General features: G+C 39.4%; 1 protein-coding gene across 1 annotated transcript; it reads left to right on the top strand.

Annotated features, from left to right (window-relative positions):
• Positions 1-815: 815 nt before the first annotated feature.
• On the top strand, positions 816-11,707 carry SPATA18 (spermatogenesis associated 18; the record flags this gene model as incomplete). Its single annotated transcript, XM_009578577.1, has 8 exons — positions 816-911; positions 5,461-5,595; positions 6,234-6,471; positions 7,483-7,641; positions 8,179-8,354; positions 10,341-10,464; positions 10,809-10,877; positions 11,662-11,707. Coding segments are annotated over 8 exons (1,043 nt in total), but the record flags the coding sequence as incomplete, so codon positions are not given.
• Positions 11,708-25,784: the final 14,077 nt, after the last annotated feature.

Genomic DNA, 25,784 nt, shown 5'->3' with positions numbered 1-25,784 from the left:
CCCAGCCAAAACCAGCATACTAACCTCAACAATTCTGTGGGTCAGGTATATATAAAGGTTGGTTTAGGGGTGAGGCTTTTCATCCTGTGCTCCTGTGCAGATAGAAAGAGATTATTTGATGAGCTGGAGAAAAGCGTTGGGTGGTCAAGGTGAGAAGTACAAGGAAAGTTATTCACTAATACAGATAGGAGTGTGTGTGTGGCAGTTTGCAGTACAAGAAAAAGTAATTTTTGGCTAGCTCCTGCAGGAAGTGTGAAATTGGTGGTAAAGCTTTTGTACAGTTTTGTGGGTTGCGTTTCTCTGTGCAGTCAGGTCAGAGAGGTGTTGGCTGTGGTTTGCAAAGGTAGAAGTCTGGAAGGTGGAGGGTTGGGAAGAGGTAATTCAAGCAGAGATGAAGTCATGCGTGAAAGTTTCAGAACTGCTCCTTTCAAGGTGATGCAGTGCGGAGTCATGATTGTGTAGTTATTGGCAGGTAAGGGACAGGTGCAGGAGAAAGAGAATTCATGTCCCAAGATACCCCATCTATGGACAGTGAAGTCATTCTGAACGCTGTAAGTTGTTGAAATCGATGAAGAAACTGGAATTGAGTCTTCATGAAAATAATGCGTCGTAGCAAAATAATTCTGTTATTGCATAGTCAGATATGACTTTTTATAAGCTATTTGTGTGCTGATAGTCTGCATAAAGCCCACTGTGATTGTTTTCATATGTTAAATTGGTATGGACGTGGTCTGCTTAAAACAGTCAGTTTGTCATATTAAATTCTCTGGTAGAATCTCTGCCTTTACCATGAAGGTTATTAATTTTTCTTGCAGTCTGGCAAAAGCCCAGTTGGCTCTTGAAGACACAAAGACCAAATCAGCCACTACTCTTTTGGCAGCAGAAGACGAAATTGTTCAGCTAAAAGCAGCGTAAGAAAAATTGAATCTTGGGGTATTTGTGGCAGAAAGTCAGCATGCAGAGACACAGTCTGTCGTTTACCTGAGGGGGTTCTGCTTATTCTACACTGTCCTATGCTATAGCAAAAAATAGGGCTAGCTGCTTAACGTCCTGTAGCTTTGTTTCTTGGTGTTATAGAGAGGGAATTAGCATAAGTAGATCCCTGTGAGAAGAACCCTTGTGGCTGAACTTCCATCCTTTTTTCTTTAGGATAGAGGAAGGATTACTTTGAAACTAGCAGCTTGATAGCATTTGAATCTTGTAGATGAAGTTAAATAGGAGAGAACCATATTCTGAATATAGCTGGAAACCGTTGTTTGCAATTTGCTATGATGCTCTTGAAGTAGCATGTGTGTTAAAGAAAAAAGACACTTCAGTCTGTCTGTCTTAAGATAAAGTTCTTTATTTAGCTTTTTCTTTTAGATCATTTTTGCCAAATCCTTTTGCCTGTCTGTACAGAAGTAGTGGCTAGTGGTAATGTCGACGTGTCTGGTTTAAAAATGTCTTTTGAGTTTCTAAGTGTGTTGGTCACATCTGGGAAGTTAACCTGGATCAGTAAGGGTGCAGCTGGGGGACTAACATTTCCATTTCAATACAGGGGTCCTTAAAACTAATTTCCTTTTGTGGCTTGACCTACAGGCAGTTCTAGAAACAGTAATAATTCTTGACTGTTATGAGATGTAGCCCATGTCTTTTTTTTTTCCTTTTTTTGTGTGTTATATTATCAGAAAAGAATACAAAGGTAGTTGAAATTCATTCCAACAGCATGTGAATTCTTGTGATAACCGACATTTCAACAACAGAAATATAATCATGCGTGTTAAATAAATGCTTGCAGCCTTTCAGTATAATAACATTGCTGCTCTTAGAAATGGAGGAAACTTGACTTTGCTGCTTACACTGTAGGAAAGGATATAACTGTCCATGAGTTTTATCTTTCCTTTTAGTGCAACTGAGAGGATTAGCTACTCCTGATAAAGATAAGCAAACAAAAAAACCTCAGGCCATTAGAGTTTCTACTTCCAATATCAAGTTGAGTATTACTTGTTCGTTTCTGGATGTTTATCATTGCTTCTAGAATAATGTAAATTGTCAGATTTCATCCATGGACTTTCCTAGCAAGCATTGATTACTTTGGATTTTAATTTTTTGGATGGCTACCTGGGGTATAAACTTATATTCCCATAAAATGGGCTCTTTCGATTTGTTGGGTGAAAAGTAGCTCATATAACTCCTTGATTCTTAGATATAACCTGACTGCTGTCTTCCTGATTAAAACTATTAGTAGGGAATAAAGCATCTCACAATTCCCATGTGTAGGTCTTAATGCAGACTGGACAGAAATTCATATTGCCATTTGTACTAATGACAGAAGAATAAAACATTCCTGTTTTTCCATGAATTCAGGAATTCCGTAATATCCACCTACTTATGGTTCATGTTCACTCTCAGTTCAGTTGGCACTCTACATTTGCATCTTCTGCCTGGGTGTTCAACTTTTGATTGAAGCAAAGGTGCTATTTTTCATGTTCTGTGAATCATCTTTTCAAAATTTGAACCCTTTTAGTTGGGTGAAATCAGTCTTCACCTGCCTGTCAAAACCAGAATCCTTCTAAAAGTAGAGGAAGCGAGGTCAGGACTGATCTGTGACACTTAGGGCAGGATTTTTTTTTTACACAAGGAACAGTTTGCCAGGAGTGTCCTTTGCATTTTTGTCTGTAAACTTGTTTTTTGAGACTTTTGAAACAGCTGATGACCTCATTCCTCTTGTCTATAGTCTGTCTGTCTTGCGTACTTAAATCAAAGCATGTTTTACAAGACATCTTGGTCTTCTGGGCTGTTAGAGCAAATGTGGTCTAGGCTCAATATAATTAAAATCTATAGCCAGTATAAGCTTTTATTATATCAAGATATTAATTATAACAGGATGTAGCTATTTGCTGCAGAATTATGAAGGAAAATACAATTTTTAAAAATGAATAACAATCAACATTTAAAAGTAATTGGAAGTTCTTCAGGGGAAGACAAAAAATAAAGTGTATTAAAAACTGCTGTTGTATGCAGACTGATCAAAATCCTATTAGTACTGTTATAAATGGAAGCTTACTACTTGGGTGCTTAGACTCGTGCCAAGGTCTAATCAAACTTAACAAAGCCAGATGACTCACTTTGAAGTAAATGAGGTCAAGAGGACTTTTCTTTCTTGATCTGCTGTACAGAGGACTTGTTATATAGATTGGCAGGAAGAAGCTTTGATAAACATGGTTGTAATTAATAACAGCCAATATGGTAGCTTGAATCAGTTACCTCAAGACCTTGTAGTGTTGCTGGTGCAGGGGGCTCTTAAAAATAGCTTAAACAGGCATCGGGCCAAAAATTACATAGGTGGAGTTGTTCTTGCCTTGAATTTCAAGGCAATCTGACGGAATGAGTTGGGCTTAGCCCAAGGACTGGGGGAACTGTGAATTGTTTGAAACTGGAGGGTAGCAGTGAGCTTTACCCAAACAGCATTAAGGAGATACTTGACATAAATTCTCAAGGCTGTTGTATTTTCTTCTGAGAAACTGGTTGAAGATGCCTATTTTATTTTTAAATGGTTAGATGGTGGAGTTTAAAACACTAGTTATAGCCTTAAAATAAAAGTGGGTTATGAGAACTGTTCTGATTTTTCTAAGGATTATATTTTGCCTTGTTAGTTCCCATTATTTTTTTTTTGTAGCACCTACATCTCTTTAACCTTAACAGAAAGATGATAATACTCTCTTAATTTCAGATTAATATTTAGCAGTAGAGTGAATGAACAATAAAACAGGGGAAACTCTGAATACTGCATAGATTTAATTAGCATGGAAAGATTAGTGTTAAGGCTTACAAAAGTCAGCATTGGTAATTCATAAATGTGTTAAAGTTGTTTCTTTCCCTTTAGTATTTAGTTTTTCTTACAAAGAAAGAAACATTCATTTTCAGTGGTGGCTTTTCTTATGTTTGTGACTACCGTGTGACTTGTAATGAACAATGAAAGATGCAGGTATTTCTGCTGGTTTCAGTCTGTCATGTGCTCTCCATTTTAATTTCTTTTTTTTCCTCCCCTCTCCTGATAAAGGGAGACCTTTAAATTAAGCATCTGTTTGTATTTGTAATAATTATCTGTGGTCATGATGAAGCTTCGTGGATCTCTCAGCAGTGAGATAAAGACCATCAAAAATTGCTTTAAAACTTTCTGAAAAATCCCATGTGAATAGAAGTAAATAACAAAAAGAAAAGAATACAGAAGTGAAATGATTACTTTTTATTTATCCTTTCTGTTGGATAGTTGTTACACTGCATTGTCTGTCTGCATTGTCTATCATGGCAACTTAAGGAAAGCTGGACTAGTGTGTTGTATATTATACAGGGGTTTTTCTCACCTTTTTTTTTTTCTTTTTTTTTTTTGGTACATAATGATTTTCCCCCATCTCTATCTCTATAATTCGTCTTTCCAAACCTACTTTCCTCTCCCAGTTGTTCTTTATATTAGAATTCTTTAGCCTTCTTTTACTACTACTCTTCTAGAAGTCCTTGCTGGAGGAGCTGACTAAGGATGTCCATGGGATTGTAATGGTATTCGCAGCTTTTCCTACCCAGGTTAGAAGGACAGTCTTTCCTCTTAGCAGATGTGCTGGCCTTATTACTTGTGGTCCTCTCAGTCAGCCTGCTCCTTAAAAAGTCTGAACAGGAAGCTTGTCAATTGATAGGTGTTACAGCTTTCATTGGTTCAGATCCTCAAAAATCTCGCCAGGGTCCTTCAGTAAAGAAAATAAAGGACAGACTGACTGCCTCCAAAACAAATAGAGAGCATCTTTTTTTTTTTTTTTTTTTTTTTCCCTTTTGGAAAGAGGAAAACAACAGAAATATCTGTGTTAGGAGGGAAAGGAGAGGTGTTGGGATACTTTCTAACATTAAGTAAATGTAAAGGACAGAAGATAAACTTGCTTAACTGGTTGTCTGCCAATGTTTAAGAAATACTGCTTCTCTTGGGGAGAGCAGGAGAGGAATCATTAGCTTTTGATGTTACTTGAATAACATCATTGGTTATATCCTTTGACTGACTAATATATTCCAGCAAAGAAAAGAACCCGAGGACCTGATATAAGAAAATATCTAGAGTCTTAAACTGTAGGAAAGAAAACTAAGCTGGTTTAGTTAACAAATATGAGAAAGAAACCAGTTTCTTTCTTAGACCTCATCATCTGAGCTAGTGCAACGCCACCAAACGTTATCCAGTGATCTCTCCTCTAACATAAAGTGTAGTGTATCCAGTCTTCTGCCACAGTACACTTTTACATTTTAAAGTGTAATTAAGAGTATGCTTTGGAGTATGCTTTTTCTAAACTCTTGATTTCCCTGTATTTCAGCATAAGGAGCTTGCTCAATATTTCTCCTCTTTTTCTGTTCTTTTTGTTTGATGATGAGGATTAATTGATAGGTGGTTTGCATTGGTAAAAAGACATCTTGTGACTGACTTTATTCTGTGTGGTTAAGTCTGAAGAATTCCCGTGCCCAAGAGAAGGATGCCCTGAGGAAGTTAGATCGTCTGAATGACTATGAGCAGCAGATTGAAATACTGCGGGATGAGATTTCTATCCTGGATGCCCAAAAGTCTGTTCTCCAGAACAGGTAGAGGCGTTATTCAGATAAGTCACTGAATCAGAGAAATTGTTCATGTTAGTTGAAATATAAACAAAAGCTAAGCTTTTGGACTTTGTTATGAAGGAGCATAAGCTCTTTAACTGATTTCTCCTAGTGCCCAAATGTTTTAATTTCAGGCAGCTATGTTAAGTTTCTGGCAAAACAGCAAAGAGAGCAGCTTTACAAAATACATTGAGAGCAACTGTACGGGATAAAAAGAGATGGTTAGGTTTTTTGTTTATAAGTCCTCTTTGAATACTGTACCATTACAGGGCAGAACCTGTTGTTATATTCTCACTTGCTTGACTTTACAACTCTTCAATGGTACTGAAAGAGGAACAAATCTCCAAAGTATTACTAGTTAAAAGTATGTTTCCTCAGAACAAAGTGCTTGGCTGTACACACTATAGGAATTTAATTTTATTGTTCGGGCTCTAGCCCATAAAATGTATTGACACAAATGCCTTCATATTAGATTAACCAGCTGCAGCTCTACTTCTTTAGTTATGTTAGCTCAAAATCTCAGCTTACCCTGGTAATAATTAAATTGACAAAACTCTGTGCACTAGGCAAGAGCATCTGAGGATGGTGAAGTGACCTCGTGCTTCTTTACACGTCTGTCATAGGCTTGCACGGAGCCGCTCTCCCTCCCCAAGGCACAGTGAGAGCAAGTCACCTAGCCCACTTCCCCTGAGGAGCTGCTCACCTGGCCGAGCCAGACGTACAAACGCTTCGCGTCGTGCCTACCTGGTAGCTCGCTTTGGTGACATTTATGCTCAAGAACGCTTGGATGCAGAGACCCTTTTGAGGACCTACATTAGTGACATGGAGATGGTGCAGAGGATAATATACATTGCAGCTGTGGTAAGAAAAAAATAATATTTCTTGTTTTACAGGCCAGAAGTGTTTTATAAAGTATTATGGCTGGATTGGATTAAATTTTGTGTAAATTAGCATTTCTGTGAAGTACTGAGAAGAAAACTTTTCTTTTTTCCCTTTTGATTTTCCTTTCTTTCCCCCACACATTGAACTCTCAGTTTAGTGTCCTTTTCTGACTGTCCTGTCCCAACATTAGAACAGGGTCAGTGATCTACAGTGCAGGTGCTAAAAAGGGCTGCATAAGAAGACTGAATGGCTCTGAAAGGTACATGATTCCTGCACTAAAAAACACCACCTCATTTAGATGAATTCTTTTGGGAATACTACATTTTAGAAAGCTCAAAATCTTTCCACATTATGCTTCCCTCTTGCCTGTAGCTATGTGCTTTTCTAGTTTTATTGGGTCCCTTGAAATTACCTAGATACCTCATGTTTACTATGAGCTCAGTCTGGAAAAATTTGTTTTCATTTTTCTGTATTTAATCTTCTTTTCTGTAAAATAGATGTAGTATGTACCTATGTCAGAGAGGCAGTGTGTCTCTTCATGTGTGTGATCCCAAGCACATTTAACTTACTGAAGTTTTTTTCCCACAACTGTCATTCAGTTTACACTCTCCAATTCAACCTTTCTTCCCAACAGACAAGAGGTGCTCCTGTCTGACATGCTAGGCTGCGGCACGTAAAATGCTATTACTGAATTCTGCTCTTGATATCTTTGAACGTGATTCCATTGGTCGTGGGTGTGTGATGGAATCCTACATGAAAATAGAAGGTTAGGTGGGAAGCTTTTCTATCCTGTCTTCTGCAAATAAATCACACTTGATTTAATCAGAGAAGTCCTCCCAGATAAGTACTATTTCTAACTTTCACTTTTACAGCAGCATTTTATATTCCTCCTTACAATGATGATACTGGGTTAAGTTCATCTTGTCAGATAATTGATAAAAAATTAATCTCAGTCTCCTGGATTTAGCTAGATGTTCTTTATGTTTGCAGGAGTCTTTTCATGCAGCAAAAATGGCCTACAGGCAGTTCAAAATACGTGTAAGAGAGACTCTGTCTCTAGGTCACTCGGGGCCTGAGTCACTTGAAGACACTGTCCTGGATTATATAGTTCGCCATGAGGATCTGTATGATGTTCAAGCCAGTGTCAATGTAAGTCAAGGGCAGTGGGGAAGTGACGTGTTGATCTATTTCAGTAGCTAATAAATTTGGAGTGTGTAAACTAGAAATGTAACCTGAAGAAGGAAAAAAGTTTATCACATGGATTTTATGTCTTGTAGGAGTTTATTTTCCAAGATAATATTGTGGTATGGCCCACTTGTTTTATTTGCCTGTGATTAGAATCTTTCTGTCTGCCAGAAAAATATTTTTGGCAAGATACAGTGTAACTGCCTTAATCAATGTAAGCTAAATTTCATATTTTTCTTAAATTCTGTGCTCTGCTGAAAAACTGCATCTCCCTCCTAAGATTGATGTCAAGGGTATAGCTCATACTTTATTTCTAAAATAACAGCACGTTCTTTCTGAAGCTAATATTTTCTGGAATAGCCTAAGACAACATTGCTGGGAGCTTCTTATGCTGATTTTTAAATGTAGCAAGCTAGGAGGCATATTTAGGAGGGATTTCCGTACTTGCCCATGAATAAAAGTGTTAGTGAGCTCAAATTACTCAATTGTGTTTATTTTCAGGAAGTAATTCACTCCATGAACATCAACCCAAAGATTTCGTTTCCACCAGAAATTGATTTCATTGTGATCAGCACTTTGATTCGAGAGTTGTGCCGTGTGGCTTTTTCAATGCAGACACTCACTCCTCCTCTTGATATTGCCTTTGGTACTGATGGAGAACTTTTCAGTGAGACCAAGTAAGAACTCTTTCTTTTCAGTCAGATTCTTACTATTAAAAATACATCAGGTTGTATAGTCTACTTCTTTCCTAATTAATATAAAGGTTTAAGATTGATGCTAAACATTAATTTGGGGCAAATATTCCTGGTGGTGTAGTGAATTTGATATGTCTTTAAGGTTTATGATGGTATATAAATGCCAGGATGTAGACCAGTGTAACAGCTTTTTTTAATGAACAGCAGAGCAATTTTCTGGATAAACTTCAGTCTCTAGAGCATATTTAATTTATCCTTTAAGAGGAAAATTATCATCAGCTTTCCCTTCCCTGTTTAGTCTCTAAGTGCCTCCAGTGTTTATAAAATCTGTGCATCTTTGTTCCTCCTTTCTGGCCCGTTTTGTAAAAGTCATGTTTACTGAGATCTGGCAGTTGGTGCCCGATACCAAGATCATCAACATGTGTGCTGTGACCTCCAGGCTGTGGCTGCTGTACAACATATGGATCTTAATACACTCCCATCTCTTCTGGCTTAGAGCTGAGCAAAAAGAAAAATGCCTTTTAAAAATGGGAATTTTGTTTAAAAAATGCACACCATAACATAGTTGTTCTTTTTCCGTAGAGTCAGGGCTGGCTGCTTTGTTAGCTAGCAGAGAACTGTAGGGTACTTCCATGCCTTCCATGCCAAGAAAACTAATGGGATTGATAGCTCCAAAAATTTGCTCTCAAAAGCATGAAAAGCCACACCAATAAGGAGGTTTCTAATAATAATTTGAAATAGAATGGAACCCAGATGGGGAATAGCTTGAGAAGCCAAGGAGAGAAATAGAGAAGATAAAAGTAGCCCTTCAACAGGAGAGTGCAAAGTCATACAGGACTGCTTAATGATCCTGTCCAAATACCGGGCACTTAGCTATTTGATACCCAAAGGTATTGGCTGAATTAAGAAGGCAGCAATGCTATGGTATAGTCTTGGGATGCTTTCTCCACCTACTTGATGTGTGTGGCCTTCAAAAAACAGGTGTAATGTGTTTATATGTGCTGCTGCAGGAGACATATATACACACATCTATCCATCTGTATAGATAAATATGTGACATATATATGTTTACATGTATAGCATATATAGTGGTAGACAGAGATGGAGCAAAATTTGTAGAAATTAAAATAGCTCTATTAGTTATGTGTGATACATTCTATAAAAGGGCTGGCCAAACCTCATTGTACCCTATACCTCCCTCCATGCAGAGCTTCATGCCTCTGTTTACAACATTGTTTTATATAAATTGCTATTGTATATACATTACTAATGCATAGATGCATTGCTATTTTTTATTTCAGTTACTTGGTATTTTTTTTGAGTTTGAATCCACAAAACCAGACATGTATTATTCAGCCAATATTGCAGACTTAGGGAGGTAATATATAGCTCGTATGTTAATACAGGCCTTCAAAATAATTTTTCTTACCTAAAAAGTCACTGTTTCATTATCAGTATCTGAGGATCTTGCTGATAAAATTGCCTCTTATGTTTCATAAAATACTAGGATGTAACTTTATAGTTGAGATAGAGTATTTCTGTAATGTCCTTTATAGGGGTCTTGCTTTAGCAAGATATTTCAGGAAGATGGGATGACTATTCCTGCCAAAATGCTGCTCAGGAGATTTAATTTGTCAGTGGACTCAAGGACCCTGGCTTGTGTGGGGCTTGTGCAAGAATATGGTCTAGTGGCCTTCTGAAGTGTGAGGTGGCTTTATTGGAGTGCCTCTCAGTATAAGTAGACAGCATAAGAAGACAGGATATTCTGCTAAGTCTGTCTTACAAATGCATTTCTTTTACAGGTTCACTTAAAGAATGCTTATTTTTGGGATACGGAAATATTGTCAAGAAAGATGTTTATGAGCTGTAACTAGCGTTCTGCTTTTTATCAGCATTGATGACTTGACGCATCATATTTATCTTTTGGCACTTATATGCAGACATTTCTTGTACTCTGTGTTTCAACAGGTACCATCGTAGTTTTCACTCTGATTTCACAGCTGCCTTGGTGGCCTATCATGTATGGCCTGCACTGATGGAAAATGATGTTGTAATTGTGAAGGGAGAGGCAGTCACAAAAAGAGGAGCTCTGGTACGTGTTTTTTTTAAGGAACATGTTAAGGGAAGTCATTGGATTTAAACACTGTTTTAAAATTTAAAAAGAGAAATCCTTGATTGTTCCCTATATGTTGTGTATATCAAATATCAGTTAGGTTTTAGTGCCTCATCCTGTATTTAGAATGAATAGTTACATTTGCATTAATGTTTTCATTATGCAAATGTATGATTGTTGGCAGAGCCTGTTCTAAGGAGAAAATTTACTGTGTTTACTCTCTGTCCTGAAGCCTTGTCTCCAGTATGGCAAGTCTGCTTGCCGAGTCTGTCTTTATTAAATGCCCTCTCTCAAAAGAGGTTTGTCAAACTCTTCTCTTGTAGTGGTCTCACAGAAGTAGAAGTAGAAGCAGAAGCCGCAGCCGTAGCACCAGTCCTCTTCTATCTCATCATGTAAGCCCCAGCTGAATGCTTGTAGTATAAACAGCATCAAGTATTTTAAACTCAGAATGTAGGCAACCTTTTAAAAATGCCAATGTGCCACACGTACATTTTAACATTGGGAATAAATGCCTTTGCTGGGTCTGGAATGATGTGAAGCTGAACTGACAGAGTTATTGCCTGATATATTTGTCAGTGGAGATACTGTATGAGAAGTAGATCATGGTTAAATTCTCAGAAGTATCAACTGTGGATCTCAGAAGGCTTTCTCCCTACTTTGCCTTGCTTCAGTATACTTCTGAATAACTAATTGCGTATACATATACCACACATGGTCCCTGCCTTCTGGAATTAGTAGTCTAAATTTACCTTCTAATGCCTCAAAGGAGCAGAAAATCAGTGTGGGGTGGGCAGGAGGGGAAGAAGGGGTACTAATAAGTTATGTGAAACCTTAGCAGAGTTCTACATATGGTATAGTTAAACAATATTTTTAATTTTTTCTGTAAAAATCATGTGTATTTTTCTAATTGTTAGCCCATCTTATTAAATTGACATAGATGCCCTCAACTTAAAATGTGAATATTGAAAATGTGAGAGTCTTTGGGTAAGACTCACTTTTTTGTGTGTGTGCAGGTGTGAAAGAGAAACTAGGAGGTTGTTGAATTTGACTTTGTAGCAGTGAAGCTGCACCGATAGAGTAACGTGCAAATTATCTGAATGTTGGTGGGTCCCCAGGTGCCTTTCTTGGGTACAGTTCTTTAGCACACCTGAGTTTCCTTTTCTGTTTGTCTTGCAGTTGTCTCGAAGCCGCAGTCCTTCACCACTGAGGAGCGGAAGCCCAAGTAAGTGGGCATATTAGTTCATAATGACTCATGGTTTTCACATGAAGCCCTTGAACGACTGAGCAAAAAGACAAAATAACATGCTGAAGATCTTTGACTCTAAAATACTTGCCCAAGTCTTATTTTTAAAGTGGGTAGCCCCTTTCTTTTCTGTGTGTGTTGAAAAAGGCTGAAATTTCTACTTGGAGGAGAGCTTGTTTTTCACTCTACTCAGACCAGTGTCATGAGTTCTCTCTGCTGGCTGCCTTTATTGTGGCCAGTTCTATAGTAGGTAAAACTTGTTCTCTTCCCCACACAAGAGACAGTTAGCTGCATGCCTGCTAGCTCCATGCCTTTCAAAATTCAAAGAGATAGCTAAGTGGCGAAGGTGAAGTGAGGGATTTCAAACAGTATGAATGTGTGCCCATCTTGAAGCCAAGCCAATTTAGAGATTTAGAAAAAAATAGTTATACTGAAATGTGTCTTTTTCTTCAATAGGGCATTAACTGAACATGTTCCTGTGATTCAGTACATCCAGATCCAGCAACTTTACTGGTGCCTTTTCTCTTCAAGAATACCTCAAATCTCGCAATAATGTGAATGGCAATTGTCACTCCAAATGGAGTTTGTGTTCAGTGTGGTTTTTAGGATTATAGAAGGCTTATTTATAATTTTAGAAACTAATTCAACCCTTCTGATTTAAAAAAAAAAAAGTGCATGCAGTACAGGATCATACTCATTTGGCAAAATTTGCAGAGCACCGAGGAACCCATGCTGTAATCCTGTAGATGGAGATAGAATTATTGCGTCTAGAATGTTTTCCACAGATATCAAATGATGCAGTTTATCTTGATAGGATGTTTAATGCAACCTAAGTGGTGAATTTTGCAGAATATTGAGGTTAGGTGTTACTTGAAAACAGTTTCATTAATTGGTGCTTACTTACAATTTTAGAAAACAGCAATAATCTTAGGATGTGCCAGTCTCACACAGCATCCTTTTAAATACGTCCTTGCAGTAAACCAAATTTTCTAACCACAATGCAAAAGTTGGACAGAACAGTCATAAACTACCAATACTCCAGCAATTCCCAGGACTTTATTGACATTTACTTAAGAAAGCACAGGTGTGTGCTCTAGCAAGGCAGTAATAGTCCTTGTTAAATTCATTGTTACTTATGACTATCATAAAAATTTGTAGTTTGGAACTTAAAGTATTTTGAAGGTGTGCCACTGACTATTGTAGGATTTAAATACTTGCTTGAGGTGACCTATTTGGTATCACTTTTAATGGACTTTCATACCAGACTGATAGATTAGTAATTCTTGTGAACACAGCGAAAAAAACGTGTCCAGTTATCTCTTACTGTGGGAGTTTATTACGTTTTAAGTGTAAAAATTAGAGACCTGAAGAGATTTTATTCTGGCACTTTAAATAGTTTGTTCCCCTTGTAAATGTTTATTTTAATATCAGCATTTTTTTTTTCAAGAGAACTGATACTGTCTTTCTCTCAGAACCCCATCTGTAGGGCCAGCCTTAAATACAAGCCACACAAGTGACTGCTTGGGGCCTTGTGCTTTTACATAGAGACATAGGATTTGTCGTAATGGAGCTGATGTGTAATTCACCAAGTCCACTGTCTCATTCCAGTCAATACCTGATGCTTCAAAGGTGTATGGTGCTTTCCCCAAATTCATCTCCACAATTTTGGAATTTAAGCAATCAGAAGGAGGAAAAATTCCTTTCTGCCTCCTCTTTTAATCAGCCTATGCCCTGGAACATGACATTTCATTAGTACTACTGTAATAACATGAGCAAAAATATTTTTATTAGTTCTGAAACTATTTAGTCCTTAAAATTAAGTTACAGGAGCAAATTTTGTGATCCCTTTCCAGGGATCTTACGCAGATTTACACATCCATTTTTTTTCTCCCTTCTTCCTGTGTGGCTTAAGACTTTGGCACAAGGCTCTTCGGCGTAGGATCAGATTTCAGGCAGACTTTAGCATTGGTCCCCATGAGCCATGTATCAGCTGTGACTCTAGTTGTACAGATGTATTTTCATTGGAATTAGGCCTGTTTGTAACCAATGAGAGCAAAATGAGGTCCTGTACATAGAGTGTCATTCACAGAGCCGCTCTGAATGAACTAAGGGGACACAAAGGCACATGCATGTTATGTGGTGTACTTTCTTGTTATCTAAGAAAGTCAGAAGAGAAAATGCAAAGCAGTATGTTTCCTCTTCTAAGAGCCTGATTCTTGGTCACAGCTATGGATCTGGGCTTGAAGTAAACCTGCATATTTCTGCACTGATCTCATGACTGAAAACACCACAGTTCTGAAAAAACCGAGCACCTGCAACTTGTGTGGCAACAGAGGATAGTTAGATATCCTGAGTATAGAAAAATGAAGAATTTTGAGAAATCTTGTCATTACCAAGGGCTAAGGAGAGGTAGTTTTTTTAAAAATTAGGTATTATATGTTTGTCTTTTGCATGTAATTACCAAGACACTTCTGTGTTATTATTTTGAGTTGAAGTTAGTTTCCATACCAACTGTGAGAAAACTAAGACTACATCAAGAAAGTATGTTTTTCTTGACAAGCATGAGAGGCAGGGTAGTTCCAGGCTTGCACACAACTGTGATGCCACTATGAACTAATATTCCCAAAGATCTAAAAATGCCATAAAAGACAAATTCTCAGTGCTTGGTGGACCATCTCATCTTGTTCCCCCAGCAAGGGGGAGTAGTAGTACCCCTTGTAGTACTAGTACTACTAATAGTACTCCTCTAGGTACTAGTTAGGCTCAAAGTAAAAGAGAAAACTAATGAAATGACAGCCAATGACTTGTTTTGGTAGTGAGAAAGCAGCTCTAGGGTTTGGTTTTTTTTTGCATAATGTTTCAGAGCAGAGCAAACCATTTGCAGCAAAATAGGAAGTCAGTCCACAGCGTGGTGACACTTAATTAGTTAAACAAATCTCACTCTACTCAGTTGTATTCTGCAGCCCATAGTCTTTTCATAGGAAAATACTGTTTTGTACTGGTTGCTTGCACAGCTTATTTATAGCCAATTAAATCTATAGGTCAGATAGAAGATCGCTTTTGGTGTCAACTTAGACACTGATAGCTCCTGTGCTTCTATTTATCCTCATGGCAACAGTACAGAGAATGCATACCAATAAAGATTATATGGAAATAACCAGCAAATGCAAAATAACTTATAAAAAGGGACTTCTGTAATTGCTTGTAAGACCCTATGAAAGAACGGATCATGAATGTGAAATTCATGACTTGATATTTTAATAAGAGTTTTTAAAATCTTAAGTAAGATTTTTTATTTTCTCTTTTTCTCTAAATCACAGGCCTGGATCATGCCACACTTGTAAATACAGCAAAGTAGAAACAGTAAGGGTGGATTCTAATAGGTGACAAATAAAAAAAAGCCAGTAAGTCTTCTATTACAAGATAGTTTTAGAACACTATGATCATGATTAAAGTTTTAATACCAGGAAGAAGAAGGCTAGATTTTGAGCTAATTTAAACTCTTTGCAGATGACTGATGGAATTGAGACTGCATAGGATGTCAAAAAGCACCACCTTTGGGCCAAAGTGTTCATGTAGAACAGCACATGTTTATGAGGGATTTTGAGATTGCTGGAGAATTTCTACTGCATGTCAGCTCTTTGAAGGCTGATTTTGTTTGCCTCAATTCAAAGGCTGTCCGGGAGTCAATCTAAATGTGTGGATGTTGTATCACCTGTTTCTGGGAAAATACAATGTAATCAAAATATCTTCAGTCTTCCTTCTTCAATGTTTGCAGCTCAATGACATAAAGCAGAGACTCATGCAGAGCTAGCAGATACTGAGGGTAAATGGCTCAGCTAAATTTGCTACTGCACAATGAAGATTGAAATTCAGAAATTATCTTAGATAGATTCTCCCAGCATCCTGATAGGAGAAAGAAAGTTGGGAGCAGGAGGTTGGTGGAGTGCTCCCATCTAATCTGGTTAGCAGTGAGTTGTGCTGCCTGTTCAGTCTTGTAGGAGGCTGTGGAGATGAGCAGTAAGTTACAGCAAAAATACTCTACAGCCTGAAAAAAGTAAATGTGAAGGCCAAAAATTATCAAAATGCTCCCTGGAAAACATATGCCTGTACATCCTCCAGGATTTGAGCCTTTTAACTTTACTTTTATATTGCATGTATGTACTGCAAAAGTTTGTCATCCCGTTAAAGTGCCATCAGAATTAAATACTGTCTTTCAGCTTTATGTAACCTTTGTCAGCCTTTTTTGATTGGTGTTAACTACACAATGATTTTCTTACTGTAGCATTAAATAGCCAAGCTTTGTATTAAAGAAATGAAAATGTGTTTGTTATGGCTTGCAGCTATATTAGCATGTGTTCAGTTTGAATGTTTTAAGTTCCAGTACTGTATTTCTTTTAGTCATGCAGCATACTATTGAAGTATACTAAAGAAATGTACATTTCATTTTATGGTTGAAAAGTTGGAAACTGGTTTTGGATAGTTTAAAACAACACATGTATCTGTCAGGCTCTTGCTCATATACAGGTGTGTTGTTTATGTGGAAGCTGTACCTTTCACTTGGCAGACAGAGCACAAACATAGCGCACTTGGTGTCATTTTACTGTTAACAGACAAAAGCATGAATACAAATGAAGTGGGTGGTGTGTTTATACTTTCTTATGGCTTTGAGAAGGCAACACTTCTGCCTTCTCACAGGCAAAAATACAGTTCTCAAAATAATATTATCTGTTTGAAAGTAAAATGTCAGCATACTTGCCACTGTTAGTATTGCTTCCTGTGAAATTGTTTTTTCCTAAAGGGCTTTGCCTTGCATTCAGAGTTCTTTGTTTTAAATGAAAAATTTTATAAAGAGAGATCACTTTAGGCTAATTCCTTCTCTTCACAGTAGCTGGCATTCAGCCTTTTATGTTGATCACATAAAGCAAATACACACTCAAGCTTTACAAACTGCATTCACGACCTTCAGTGAAAACCTGTCTGTGTGTTGATGACACATGCACCCCCAAAACAGCATGGACAAGACAAACACCTGTTATTTGGAAGCATCATCTTCTACTCACAGAAACCATTTTGCCCTATGACCCTTTATAGTTTGCACTTTTAATGGCTGAATTGTTTTAGTTAATAAAAAATAAACGGAGTTTTAAAAAAGTCACAAGTATTTTTTCCAAGTTTCGTTTATCTTCTGGTAAAGTGTGGTTCTCAGGTTAATGAAAAAAATAAGGCAAAATGTTGCAGTTTGGGAAAATCACGCAAAGTTTATTATATAAAATGACTATACTAAATTTTTAAAAATATTACAATATGCAGTTTTCATGTTAACTAGCTTACAACAAATATTTATCAGAATCTCTTGTGGTACAAATGTAAAATTCAGACAATCTGAAGGGCTATTTTATCAATTTTTTTCTCTGTTTCCTAGGGGTAAGTTTTTATGACTGCTTTCAGGATAACTTGTTCATATTGTAATACTGCATTTAGTGCATGTTGCGTAGACAGACTTCATTTTCCCTGAACCTTTATGTATGCTTTATGCTTTTATGTGTCAATCAGAAATTGAATGTTTTATTCTTTAAAAGCACTTTATGCACTGCAAGTAAGTGAATGATTACTACTCAGGCTGAGGTGAGTTGCTTAGATGAGGGCATGTGCAGTATTATCTGGTTCAGTGCAAAGTCCTCCCCAAGGCATACTGTCACTGCTTTCAACTTTACCGTGAACATCACACCTTTGCTCAGAAAAGGACACTGATTGTTTCTACATGCCAGTGTAATTTGGGCAGACACAGGTAGAGCTGTGCCAGTCCTTTAATATATAAATACAATTAGTATTTTAATTTCCAATCAGTGTATGGTGTATTGCTTGACCTGAAGAGCTTGTGGTTTAAATGAAGTACTGTCTTCAAATTCTTCAGCTATTAAATCAATGAAATGCATATGAAATTTTGAATTTAACCATTTTCAGTTGACTAATACCAGTTAGTGCCATATGTCTTTCTCACCCAGACTGGAATTTCAGGGATGACTGCAATCTAACATGCCCATTTCAATTAGTCTGAATAAACAGCATGTTTTAAACTAGTACCTCAAAACTGTATTGTAAATTGGTTATTTTGTTAAAGAATTAATAAAATACCCAGCCTAAGCAATTTGTATCTTGTACTAACTGCACCTGCTCTGAATTTAGCTTAAACCAAATTAAACCCGATCTCAATTGCTGTTATTGCAAATGGACATCTGATGCTAAACGTCAAAGTGACATCTGTTCTCTGTAAGCTTGTGGTCTTTTTTGTTGATAGTGCTGTAACTGGACTGGCACAGTTTATCGAGAGTTGTGATAGATTGTCCATCACAGGAATTTTAAGCTTGGGAGTGCGTGTTTGTCTTACACTACGTGTAAAACAGTCCAGGGAAACCCTAGAGCCTCGTACAGGAAGACGAAACAGATAGGTGTGACAGTTTCTTCTCATTTTGTAATACTGGTATTATAAAATACAAATACCAATTTTATAATACTGGCAAGAGTGTACAAATGATAAGTGAAGGTAATCTTTCACCCTTTTTCCTGACGCTTGGCTTCATTGGTAATGCTGAACCAACAGCATCATGGAAGTACCAGCCTGAGATTCATTCTTGAGCGAGCGTGTCTTGAACCACTGAGTGCAGGCTGCAAGAGGAAACTTGCTATGAATAAAGGATCCTATTTAATTCCTATTTCTGGTTAATATCTATCTGATGGGTCCAAAACTCACCACCTTTATCAGGGATCTAGAAAAAAAAACTATGCTGGGTTTTACCCTTATTTGCTTATAAAGAAGTAGGTTGATTGGAGCCCAGATGGGGTCACAGCCTGCTGTAATTTTGGCGGGAGAGCCCTTAAAGCCTTTGAGGAGTCATGGCAGAGCAGTGGCAGGAGGAGGAGAAGCCTTGCAGAAAAGGCTGGAGGCTGAAGCAGGCAGCTGGTTTCTGTTTAACACCTCTTTGTGTAAAAGGAAGCCAGTTTGGGTTAATCAGTTCCCTTCTTCACCAAGGAGCCGTGCACGTGGAGCTCGCTGGAAGAAAGGGCCTTGTTCCTCGGCACACTTCTTCCACTGCTCATGGAAGAAACAGATGAGTCCTCGTTGTTTTCTCTCGGTAAGATGGATGACATTTTAAATGTAAAAAAGGTTTCCAGTGCTCTCCGGCATGTGAAGTGCTGTTTGTGTTTTGGCTCTGCAGAGACTGAAGTAAAAAGCCATTAAAAAGGTAAAGAGGCACAAAATCAGACGAAAAGGACCGAAAATGTTGATAGGAGAAGCAGGGATGAGATGTGACTGGCAACCGTGTGTGTGTAGCGCACGTGCAGAGGACCTAAGGACTCATGGCACGTGCTTGCCCAGCGAGGCTGGTCTTGCTGGGTGATGCAGAGTCGGAGCTGGGCTGGGTGCTCTCCCTGCTGCCCCAGCAGGACACAGGACCTGGGCTCTCCTGGGCTGTACCTGAACAGGGTGCTGGGGCCACGGTTTGTAGGAGGGCAGCTTGGAGCAGAGCCAAAACCTTACCACAGCACCCAGAAAAGGCTAATGGGCATTCTAGATGAAAGCTTATGTGCTAACCCAATGGAGCCAACTTAAAAAAAAAAAAGAATTTACATCTATTTTTCTTGAGGAGATGTTTGTGTGAAGAAAGGCTCCAAGCTGCTTTGCCCACCATAAGGCACGAAGCAGAGCATTTCCCACGAGATGGCACTATTGCCTTATGCACAGAAAAAGCAGGTTTTAGCTTTAACTGCAGTTTTAAAAGCTGATTGCCAAAGAGAGGTTTGCAAATAAATGTATAAATGTTACAGATCTGAGCAGTATCAACAGATGTCAAATGGAGAATTAGCTTGCTGATTGATCTGTTAAAGGTTGCTGCCTGACAAGGATGTAAAAAATCCTGATGTATGGCTGATGAGATGAACATCACTATCAATCCATTGTTGGAGAAACTGATTTGGGTTTAGGGTTTTTTGGGGTAAATTTTTCAAAATTAATGTGAATGGTATTTACCTGGTCATATTCTGACTGATCTCCTCAATGAACTTCTGCTTTTAAGAAAAACAAACAAACAAACTGAGAATCACATTGAAAATTAACTACTTTTAACATTTGTCCATTTTTTAATTAATTCTAGTTCTTATCTAGTTCAAGAAAATGTCATCTTGCAAAATTGTTATGTTTTGAGAGATTGTTCAGTTGTGATGGCTGGCTGGCAAGTTGCTCTACTTTTTCTTTTTGTCTATGACCAAAAGGGGTGTTTTCCTGATAAATTCTGCAAAGTCTCTGAATCAGAAACATAATCCCTGCCTTTAGCTGCACCTTCTGTTGATTTTCTAATCAAAGACAGGGTCAGTCACATCTCCTGAACCATCAGGATAGAGCTGGAAGGAGCCCTGCTGTCACAGGTAATCTGTGCCCTGCTTTGGGTAATCATGCTCTTAATCTTATTAATTGCTGTTTTAAAAACAAGTCTGTTTTGCACCATGCTCTATCTCTTGTTTGCAGCGTTGTTCCAGAATTTCACTTCTCTGATGCTTGGAAGTTTTCTTCTGATTCCCAGCCCAAATTTATTCACTTCCAGGCTATATCTCTTTGTTCTTCTGCCAGTATCATTCTTTATCTGCAGAAGTCCTTGTTCCCTCCCTCGGTATTTGCCCTACTGATGAGAGCAGCCATCTCTTCTCTTAGTTTTTGTTTCTCTAGCCTAAAAAAAGCTAAATCTTTCCATCTTCTCTGAAGAGAGAGGCTCTTCATTCCCTTGATTATCCTGTTTGGGTGGCCCTGGGTATATTTCTGCTTCAATCCATCTTTCTTGAGCACAGATGACTAGAAATGGTGCACAGTATTCAGGAGAAGGCCTGACTAGAGCTTTGTATCATACATTTATAAATTACATTGTAGCATCTCTGTGGGAAGTGGCTCAATATCTGTGATCAATTAATAAGCTTTATTATACTCAGTTGATTCAAATTGATGAGTCTTTTTCCCTAGAACATCAGTTCATGCACACACTTTTTTGTGGGCGCTTGATTTTCCATCCATTTCCATATGAAATGCCTTTCATATGGGTGGCACGGTTATTTTAGAAATTATGAACTTTGGACATCCATTTGCATGCATACCCTGACAGTGGTGTCTGTGGGTGCTGTAATGCATCATGGTGTGTTCCTCTGTTACGAAAGACCTACCGCAGGGTGATGCCTTCATTAAGCTGCCTGAGCAGAGTTTGCCAATCAACCTTACAGAGTTTTAGTAGCAATAAAAGAAGCTCCCTGGAGCATGACGTTACAAAGGAAAATATCTTATTTAGCTCTATTTATATCCACTTTGCCAAGAGAAGAAATAAATGCTAAGAGTGTCACTATAAACTTGTTGAAATATAGGGTACCATTCAGGTACATATAGGGACAGAAGGTCTCTGCCAGTATTAACAGAATTAAATACTAGAAATTCCTCATGAAACGAATGTAATTTGTGTACCTGATGGTTTGCAGCAAGAGCTTAAAATAAAATTGAAATATTTTTTAAGTTGTCTAACTCCTGACCTTTTGATTGATCAATGACATGGCTCTCATTTCTTGAGAAATGCTTTTTTCCTCAGTCATATTTGTTCATCTCTTAAATTTCCTGAGGGACATCATAACCATCTCCACAATGCGTGTATGGTACTTGTCACAGACAAAATACCTCTGTGAAAGTATTTTCTGTGATGCTCATAGATTTGTGCTGTTTCCCTCTCAGTCCCAGGCCACCTAGAGCTTTGAAGCCTGTTCCCTTGGTTGGATGGGACTTTCTCCAGGCTAGGGATGATTTGGTGCCATCTCTTTGTGTCTGAACTATACAACCAGTAATAGCCAAGCAGGCGACATGTACGGGGCTGCCTTTGTCACTGAAATATCCTGTTAATGCAGAAAAGTCTCTGTGCACCCGCAGGATACGGTTATTTTCCCCATGGTTCTTCCTCCACATTTTGTCTACTGTACAGCTCCTTGCCTCTTGCGGACTAAAATCTTCAGGGCAGGGACAGTTTCTTACCTCTGCCAGAGCAGCAGGACTGGATTTCGCAGGCGATGTGTCTGCACAGGAGACGCAGCCTGTCTGTGCAACCTGCTGCCCTCGTCCCGTGAGACGTCTGTGGACCCACCCGCCTTCCCATTGCATGGCATCAGTCACTATCTGTGCCCGGGTATTGTGCAGTTCGAACAGCTCTGTCATCTAATATAAATAAAAACAACTCGGGCAGCTGGATGAGTGTTTACATGCATGAATTCCTATGAGCAATAAAGGCAGGGAAGGAGGATTAGAGGGAATATGATCAAAAGGCAGATTGCCGCTACGCAGAAAGCCTCCCTGAATCACCTATGAAACGCAAGTGGGTCTTTAAGTGTTCCTGCAGGTAATTGTACACTTTTCCCCTAATTTTGAACATGCTTAAAGGTAGTCTCCTCTTGTCTCCCTGAAGCACACAGTGCACACAGGGAACAAAGCTGCTCAGGAGACTCGACTGGGCTAAGGACAGGAGGTTTTCGCAAGGGCTTTTTCGCCCAGCTGCTATCCAGGAGACTTCGCAGAACCTGAATAGATGGGCTGTTCTTATCATCTTTTTTTTTAACCTGGCCTTGTAATAATATCAGAAAAGTGAAAATTGCCTTAGAGAAATTGCTTTTGGCAACTGTTCCTTCTAATTAAAATGAAAGTCTGAAAAGCCTCAGTCTTTGGGAACAACTAATAAAACGCCACACTAGATAAGATACAGATAATTCTTTGTGCCTATTAACTGCTTCCTACGATTAGCACATGTGTGTCCAGCCAAATGCAGCCTGACCCTGGCATGGCAGGAAGGAAGAGGTTCTGATTAAACCGAGGGCAGCACCTGCCTCTTGCCCTGCTGAGCAGGCCAGCGCTTTCCCACCTTCCTGCTAGCAACGATAATAATAATTAATAGAAAGTTTCAGTACTCAGAGACTCCCAAACTGCCCCCAGTTTCCTGGGCTTTTCCAAGTGAACCTGCAAGGGCTTACTTGCTCGAGTCTGACTTTCTGATAGCTCTCTACAAGCCTAATCAAAGGACCCTGCAGTGGGCATCACGGGACTTTGTTCTAGCTGCTTAGATGCAGCAGCTACAACATCTCTGTAAGCATTTGGGTGGATGGCCAGACAGAAATAAAGAGAAAAAGAAAGAGAGATTCTCCTCCTCCGGGATCCAAGGTACCAATTCCTCCCCTGCGGAGTTAAATGCTGATCAGCAGTGGTCAAAGACACAGGCATGCAGGACATCCAAGTTTTGTTTAGAGCTACTTATTTCTCAGCCTGTTACCCGAGATACAGGGCTGTGGCAGAAGGTGCGCAGGCAGGCACCTCGAGGAAGGCTCTGGAGGACAGCCGTGGTTCCACACATGGGGAGGGGACGCGCTGGAGCCTGTGGGACCCAGATGAGGCAGAGGCAGGCAACGAAGGGAAGTTTTGAGCCTGTTATCTTCATATGGAGAATGCGTGATCCAGGGGTGTGGGAGAGCTGAGGATGCACATGTGTGTGCATGGCAGGGAGCAGCCAGCCTGCTCATCTCAGAAACAGCAGAGGCAGGGGGTTCAGGCGATGCCTCCTAAGTAAAACCAACTGTAAGTAGCATTTCAGACAGTAAGGAGTGAGAGTTGAAGATGACAGATCAATGTCATCATCCAGGCTGGGAGTGCAGACCTCATCCCCAGCTCATGGGAGAGGCCCTGACAGCTAAAGCACAGATATTTAAACCAGTGGGTACTTAGGGAAAAAGAAAGGCAAAAAAAAAGCACAAGCTAAAGGGGCCGGTTGGCATATCCATTGCAAACAGGCAGAAACGACACTGCACATGGGGGCATCTGTGTGTTGGATAGAGACCACGCTCCGGGGATGGCAGCCCCATGGGAAGACCTGAGCTAGCCCTGGAGGAGCTCAGGTGCCATGAGCCATCTTACCTTGCCGTCTGGGTTGCAGCTCAGGCAGATTTCCTCAACTGAGGCTCAGAGATGAGTAGAAAAACTGCAATTAAGCAAGCCATGTATAAAAAAGTATTCCCAGAACTTGCTTTAGCCACTGCCACAATAATGGTTTCAGAAGTGACTACAAGAGTAGCTGTGCTGCTCCTCCACTGCTGGGCTTTGGTTCAAGGGAGGGATTTATTCTGGGTGTACTATAGCTCAGGTTGCCTTCGCTTTGTGTGCAGGAATGAGGGTCTGGGCCCAAGGCTGCTCTCTGACTAGGCTCATTCCCAGAATAACTCCTCTCCCAGCCTCCTCTACCCCCCAAGAAAAAAAACTCTTAATCAAATATATAAACACTGGCAGCTTTCAGGTTTGTGTTTCTTTCTGAGCCTAATTTAAATGAACAGCAGACATTTTATGGGCTTTTCCAAGTGAACCTACAGGGGCTTATTTGCTCGAGTCTGACTTTCTGACAGCTCTCTACAAGCCTAATCAAAACCAGACTTAGTCTCATACAAAGCAGACTAATATATATTCACGCAGCTACAAAGAACCGGGCTAAATGTAGTAAGTCATAAACCACTACCATGGCAGCGATCATCCAGTCATGTGCATTTTCCGCACTTGGATTTTGGAACAAGGGGTGCATTTTTTTTGTTCCCATTGTACAAGGAAAGTTGTAGTGGCAAGGAGCCGAGTAAACATGCCTTGCATCTAGAAAATGCCCCACATGTGTAACTTGGAGTTTGTAGCCACAACATGGAGGATGTCTCTTTGTTCCTCTACCCACAGGCAGGACCGCTGAGTTGATGTCTCGAGGTGAGGTGCACCCAGGTCCCTTAGGGGAAGCTGCTGGGGGGAAGGCGCTCCCTTTGAGGTGGGCAGGTCAAACTCTAGGACCAAGCTGGATTTAAGGGAGATTTGTCTTTATCATCTTTGCAGTTTGTCATTCTTCAATACATAGACCATATTTCTGAAATATTCCCAAGACTTCCATTATTTAGACAAATTCTGGGTGGCATAGTTAGGGTAGGGAATACTGCAGAGGCATTAAATACTTAAAAAGTCTTGACGGAGAGTTAAACACCGACCTCTAAAAGAAGACTTTTTGCTATTTCTAATTATACCACAACGTTCCCATCACATAATATCACCTCTCTCTGTACAAGGATGTGTTCATGTTCAGTTCCTGACATCTGGAAGAAATTTCTCCTTATCTAGCATGTGCATTTTCAAGTGAAATGTGAAAAGAGGTGCTGAACTGATAAAGCAGAGATGTACCTTTGGGCTGGACCAGATGGTGAGGTGCTGCAAAGAGAAGGCATTCTGCCTCCAAAACAAGGAGGAAGGGAAAGAAAATCTGCAGGACTGGGCCAAGCTGGAGGAATGATAAAATCCTGTGCCCACCTGGGAGGCATCAGGCTGTTTAGCCTTCCTGCACCTTCTAACAAAGACGTTAAGTTTGTCTGAAGCTGGAGAGACTTCAAGCAGCTTTGGATTGTGAGTTTTTCTGTCCAAGTTAGCTTTCAGTGTTTCCAATTTCTCTGTTAAACTGTCATGTGACTGAAACTCTTACCTGTTAGAAGACAGCCAGCACTGGCCACGGCTTGTATAGTATGGTCCACCTGGTTTCCTTAAACCTTTTGCCTTTCAATAAAGATCAGCTATTCCATGCTGAAGCCACAGTTTAGCACTTGCTGTATTGCCTTAGTGATTTTAGGGTTGATGACGATTTGCTTTTTGCAATATGTCTAGAGAAGAGATTTCACCTCTTGGGCTGAGATTCCTTCAAACATTGTGCTTGTCCAAAAAGTGACTATTGACACAGGGCTTTGAGATCTCTCTGCTGTCTCCCAGTGATTTGGAAGGAAATGTCTGATCCTAGAGAAAACTTGTCGTGTCTGACTTTTTCAAAATCAGCGCCTGTTCATTACCGTTGTGCAGAACACATCCAATTGGGCTGTTGGGATTTGGTGGTATTTGAGGTCCATCTGGCACAGGATGCAGGAGAACGTCTCCCATGGAGAGCAGTAACAGGACCAAGACATGGAGTGGCAGAGCTGAAGGAGGAAG

This window comes from Fulmarus glacialis, unplaced genomic scaffold (genome assembly GCF_000690835.1).
Source record: "Fulmarus glacialis isolate BGI_N327 unplaced genomic scaffold, ASM69083v1 Scaffold46615, whole genome shotgun sequence".
In the NCBI taxonomy this organism is placed as follows: Eukaryota; Metazoa; Chordata; class Aves; order Procellariiformes; family Procellariidae; genus Fulmarus; species Fulmarus glacialis.
Note: the sequence above shows the minus strand (reverse complement) of the source record. Positions and strands in the feature narration are given on the sequence as shown.